The sequence below is a fragment of the Gracilinanus agilis genome, chromosome 1 (genome assembly GCF_016433145.1).
Source record: "Gracilinanus agilis isolate LMUSP501 chromosome 1, AgileGrace, whole genome shotgun sequence".
NCBI lineage: Eukaryota > Metazoa > Chordata > Mammalia > Didelphimorphia > Didelphidae > Gracilinanus > Gracilinanus agilis.
In genome coordinates, this window is record NC_058130.1 from 732,086,980 (window position 1) to 732,092,127 (window position 5,148).

Sequence of the window (5,148 nt, forward strand, 5' to 3'; positions counted from 1 at the left end):
ATGAGTAAAAGGGAAAGGGGGCTTGGGAACCAAGACTCTTCTAGCCCTGTCCCAACTGTGACATTAGTGCACACACACACACACACACACACACACACACACACACACACACACACACATTCAAACTCACACATCCCTGGACAACAAGCAATGGAGAAGATGGGACCATTTGGGGATTGTTCCTTGGGGTCTAGTAGGGGAACTTTTCCAGGTGGCCCAGAGAGACTGGGCAGCAGAGGATCAGGGAGCTGTCCTAATGGCCCAGAGGGGTGGGAGTCCTGATTCGCTCCCCCTCTTCTTATCACTGAGTCTTCTGAGAGTAGAGGTTTCGAGGCAGGGACAGCTCCAACTCCAGAGTATTCTGGGATTTACAGAGCTGTATGGTCCATCTCCACCTTTAGGGGCAAGGGGCCAGCTTCCTGGGGTTCCACAGCTACAGCTATCATGGGGGCGGGAGCTAGAGCCAAGGGCCACTCCAGGTCATCCAAGTAATTCTTGTCCCCAGAGATGCTCAGTGGCTGTGAGGGGGAGGTAGGAAAGGAAGAAAACAGAATCCCCATTGTGGGGAGAAGACCAAGTTGCCTCAGGAGGTGATGAGCCCCCCCATCCTTAGAGGTGTTTGAGCAAAGCAGAGATGTCCACCTGTCATAGATTCATGCACTTGGGAGGGGAATAGACTCAATATTGTTTGAGGGAACTTCCAATTCTGGAATCCTATGGTTCAAAGGCAAAGGGAAAAGAGGAGAGCCCCATGTTGTGGAAAAAGGTTAAGAGAAATATCCTGGGCATGAGCAAGGCCATGGTTGGGGTCTTTGGAAGGGGAGAAAGAGTTACAAGAAGCACATTCAGTATCTCCCCTCTCCGTTCCCAAATGCCCACCTACCTGGTTCCGGACATGCTGGTCGGGTGCAGTCACAAGACTGGCACAGCTGAGCCACAGCATGACAAGCACAGAAAAGAGGAGGCAGGAGGCCAGGATCCATTTGGGCAGTCCAGAGCGCCTACCCCCCCCAGGCCCCAAAGATAGCATTGACTCAGACAAGCGGAGGGAAGAGCCTGGCCCTTCCCTGTCCTCTGTTGGATCAACAAGTCAGTGGAAAAGAACCAAGGTGAGGGTCTGGTATGGCTTTGTCCCCTTGGGAGGCTGGGATTGTCTGGCTAAAACCGAATCCGTTGATCAACAATGTGAGGAAGAGATAACTGAGTATTAGTGAGGGGAGCAAGGCTGAAAAAAGTCCGTTTCCAATCAGTCATGGGAAAGGGGCACAGATAGTTCTAATGAGAGCAAGGACAAAATCATGCCACATTTCTGTGACTTAGACTAAAAGCATTTTCCCCCCAACTCTGAGTGACAAGAATAACCTCATTTTATAGAGAAGAGATCTGAGGATCAGAGAGTTTAAATGACTTGCCCCAAAGCCAGAGAGGTGGTAAAAAGGGCGGAGATGGGATTTGAACATACAGGGCTTTGGGCCTTCTTTAGATCATGCTGTGCTTCCTCATATGAAGAGATCTGGCTGGACAAGATTCAGCCCGGGAATCACAAGACCAGAGCATCCTCCATCCAGAGCTTGAACGGATCTTAGGATCATCTAGTTCAACCCCCTTGTTTTACAGGTAAGGAACCTAAAGACCAGGAAGGAATGACTCCCCCCCCCCCACTAAAGCCCTGTACGCACTTGGACATGCAGCCCAGGAAGTCATGCTCTGGCTGGGGGCCAGGGGAGGTCTCCTGGGTCATTTTGCCTTTAATCTTCACTTTTTTCTCTTTAGGACCTAGGAGAAGAGAAAGATGAAGCCCCAGCTCAGTGGGTCCCCCTGCCTGATGTTCAATCACACTGTGGAGAGACAGGGTTCTAGAACCTGGATTCCCTGGGCCCTGACACTCTGGGTGATGAGACTGGAGATTCTGGCAAGTGGGGCCTAGGACCCTGGACAAAGGATGGTTGAGAGGTGAACAAGTAATTCTGTGAACATAACAGCTGGGCCCCATGGAGCCTACCTCTCTTTTTCTGGAGGGACAGAAAGAGGAATGCCGGGAATGCCCAGGGAGATATATTGGCCCCCGTTTCTCACCTGAATGGAATTCCACGGAGGAGGTCACCTCGATGTGTTTTTGAGTTGCTTCTGATATAGGGGCTTCTATCTCAGGCTGGGACTAAGCAGGAGGGAAAAGGAAGGCCAGGAATGCCTATCAGAAGGCTACACCAAACCTGGAGCTCTAAACGGGGTCCAGCTGGAGTGGGGGCATGGGTGAAGACCTTCCCACGAACCAGCTGAGCACATACATACCCAGGCTCAGTGTCCTTAAGATGAGGTCTCTACCCTGCTTTAAGAGGATCTAAGGCCAGGATCTTAGAGTCAGGAGAGACATTAAAGAGCATCTAACCCAGAAATACCCTCCTACAGCATCCAGGGGGTTTGTTTGGATACCTCTGATGATGGAGAGCTCACCACCTACCTTCCTTCCACTCGACAGGCTCTTACCTGGAAAACTACCATCTTCCCATTGTCTGCCTGAAGGTAATAGGTCCAAGTGGAGGAGATGAAGCTTTGGGCTGAGCTGATTATCTTATTGCACAGATTGGATAAGAGGTCCATCACTGAAATGGTGTCAGGAGGAGGCGATGGTCTCCATCCCTAGATTGGGGAAAGAAGGGGAGGGGAAGGGGGGAGAGAAGTGAGAGGAAAAGGTTCCAGTCACCAGATCATTGTGGTAGCAATCAGGGAGGAGAGAAGACCTGGGTTGGGCCTTGAAGGCTAGGTAGGAGAAGCATAGAAGAAGCAGAGAAAAGGGAGAATGTTTTTCGGTGGGTAGGTATGGGGGCAGGATGGAGAAGTACATAAAGCAGCAAGACCAAACAAGGGAGGGAGGTTAGAAAAATCACCAAGCTGGGAACTATAGACTTTCTCCTGCCATCCAGGGGGAGCCTCAGAAAATGTTGGAGCAGGGCAGGGCTGTCATCAGAGCTGGTCTTGGTGAAATGATTGTAGCAGCCTGTGCTCTAGCCTCCTTGGAGGCAGAGAGGCCAATCAAAAAACTAAAAGGAGGGGTTTTACAGATGGGGAAACTGAGGAACAGAGCAGGAAGTGGCCTGGCCCTTGGTCATCAACTCATTAATTAGCAAAATCTGGACTTCAAACCAGGTCTTCTGATTGCCTCTCTGGGCCTCCTCTTCCCCCTGCAGCAGAAATCAAGGCAATTTCCCAGGGAGCTGTCTTCACACCTTCTGGTGCCCAGGTGAAGGGGGAGGCGAAGGTGAAGGCAGAGGCGGGAGGGAAGGTCTCAGCGGTTCAGGCATCTGCCTCCAGCAGCCATCGGTGCATGCCAGCTGCTCTGGAGCCTGGTCATAGGCCTGCAGACAGGCTTTGGGAATGAACAGTGGAGATTCTCAATGTCCCGCCAGTCTGCAGGCTCCCAGCCCAGGGCCTCCAAGGCCAGCCCCCTCCCCAGTCTGGGGCTCACTGAGAGAGTTTAGAGCTGGAAGGAAACTCAGAGATCCTCGGAGCCAAACCCTTTTTTTGTTCCCAGAATTGAGTGAGAAGGGAAATGAGCTGCCTAAGGTCACACAGGTAGTGATTAGCTCCTCATCTCGAAGATAGTGGCCTCCCTCCAACCCTTTTCCCTATCGCAGTTGGACCAAGACCTTCTCTGCTCTGAGGATCCCACCCCCACACCGATTCCTCATCACCTGCTTTGCACTCGGCCAAGGTGACGTTGGCCTCCGAGCTGGCCGCTACAAAGTGGCAGATGGCAAAGAGGCGACAGCCCCGGGCGCAGGCGTTCCGCAGCTCCTCCTTTGGACAAGAATAAGGGTGTTCGGGGTGCTCCGGCCTACCGTAGCCGGAGGGGCCTGGGTGCACCTCCCCTCCCCCGCAAGCATTAGTCCCCCGCCCCGCCCTGCAACCCTACCTCCCATCTCAAACACTAGGCTGGTGGAAAATGGGAAGCACGCTAGCCGGGGCCGCCCAGAGCACCACCGGGAGCCCGGCGGGCCCCCAGCCCTCACCCACGGTCGCGGCTCTCACCTGCGCCGCCGCCACAGCCGAGTGCGGAATCCAGAGCCGGCACTGCAGCTGGCACGAGCTAGTGGGGCCCAGCTGCTTGGCGAACGGGTCTCCACCGGCGGCCGTGGCAAGCGGCAGCAGCCCGGGGTGCAGCAGCAGCAGGAGAAGCATCTGGACCTCGGCGCCAGCCATGGCGGGCACGGGGATCGGGGTCCGGGGGCGCGTGGGGTCTGACCAGAGACAGAACCAGCAGCTCAGTGAGGGGCGCGCGGGGGGCTGGGGCGTGACGTCATCGTCCCTGAGCAAGGGAGCCTGGGAGACAGACAGTGGGGGGGGGGGGGGAAGGATGGAGAGAGATGGAGACCAGGAACCAGGAGGCAAAGAATTTGGAGAAAACAAGGAGGCTAGGAAGGAACTAGGAAACCCTCTTCGGGCGGGCATCCCGTATATCCTCCTTTGGGTCCACCGGTCCCTGCCTAGCTCCTCCGCATGAAGCCGGGGGTGGGGGTGGGGGGTTGCCATCGCTGCCCTCAGAAGGGAGAAAAGGGAGGTGGCCCGGGCCTGAGGGTGTCTCTCCACTGTTCCTTGGACCCAGGAGTCAAATGGATGGATGGTGAAACAGGACAAATTGAGAGAGCAGGGAGAGAAAGAATCCTTTCCCCACTACCACCATCATCCCAGAGAGCCAGGGAACCCCGGGGAATATTTGTTGTACCCTACAGTTTGTCCTGAGCTAGCCGTAGACACATCCCTATTCCTTAGCACTGAGGAACCCTTCCCATAAGGGACTGACTCCCTTCTCTCTTTGCCCTTAGGGTGGTGGGGACCCGTTTGGCCTGCCTCGGTGTAGGGACTGGCATGGGAGGCCAGAACTGAACAAGACAGTTCCAACGCAGAGCAGAGCTGGGCCGGGGCCTCCCAGACCCTTTCTGGGCTGGCTCCAGGCGCCAAAGCTGCTCTTCCGCCGGCCACGTGCGCAGGTGCGGCCCCTTGATCTTCAGGCCAGGACTTTTGACTCTAGACTCGGAAGGGGATGCCCCAGGTCAGAGGCCGCCAAAGGTGCCTCCAGCAGGAGGGAAAGAAAGAAGCTGGGGGAAAGGAAAGGGGCAGGCTCTCGGCCAGAGTACTACCCCCTCCCCC

The 5,148-nt window shown here is 55.2% G+C and overlaps 2 protein-coding genes across 2 annotated transcripts in view; one reads left to right on the forward strand and one right to left on the reverse strand.

Annotated features, from left to right (window-relative positions):
• Window positions 1-368: 368 nt before the first annotated feature.
• On the reverse strand, window positions 369-4,200 carry TMEM59L (transmembrane protein 59 like). Its single transcript, XM_044658635.1, has 8 exons — window positions 4,030-4,200; window positions 3,693-3,798; window positions 3,228-3,367; window positions 2,488-2,640; window positions 2,077-2,158; window positions 1,680-1,776; window positions 884-1,001; window positions 369-518 (listed from the first exon to the last, which is right to left on the reverse strand). Exons 1-8 carry the CDS (start codon window positions 4,198-4,200, stop codon window positions 369-371), a joined length of 1,017 nt encoding a protein of 338 aa, XP_044514570.1.
• CRLF1 (cytokine receptor like factor 1) overlaps window positions 4,199-5,148 on the forward strand; it is a 34,862-nt gene continuing 33,912 nt past the window's right edge. The window contains exon 1 of the mRNA XM_044685356.1: window positions 4,199-4,265. Coding sequence (XP_044541291.1) covers window positions 4,199-4,265 — 67 coding nt within the window. The remainder of the gene's footprint in view (window positions 4,266-5,148) is intronic.

Coding starts and splice junctions, on each gene's coding strand:
- TMEM59L (XM_044658635.1), bottom strand. CDS start 4,200: ATGGCTGGCGCCGAGGTCCAGATGCTTCTCCTGCTGCTGCTGCACCCC. Junction 2,641..3,227: donor CTTCACCTGGGCACCAGAAG/GTGTGAAGACAG, acceptor TCCCCAATCTAG/GGATGGAGACCATCGCCTCC. Junction 1,002..1,679: donor TTCCTGGGCTGCATGTCCAA/GTGCGTACAGGG, acceptor TGGGGGGGGTAG/GCGCTCTGGACTGCCCAAAT.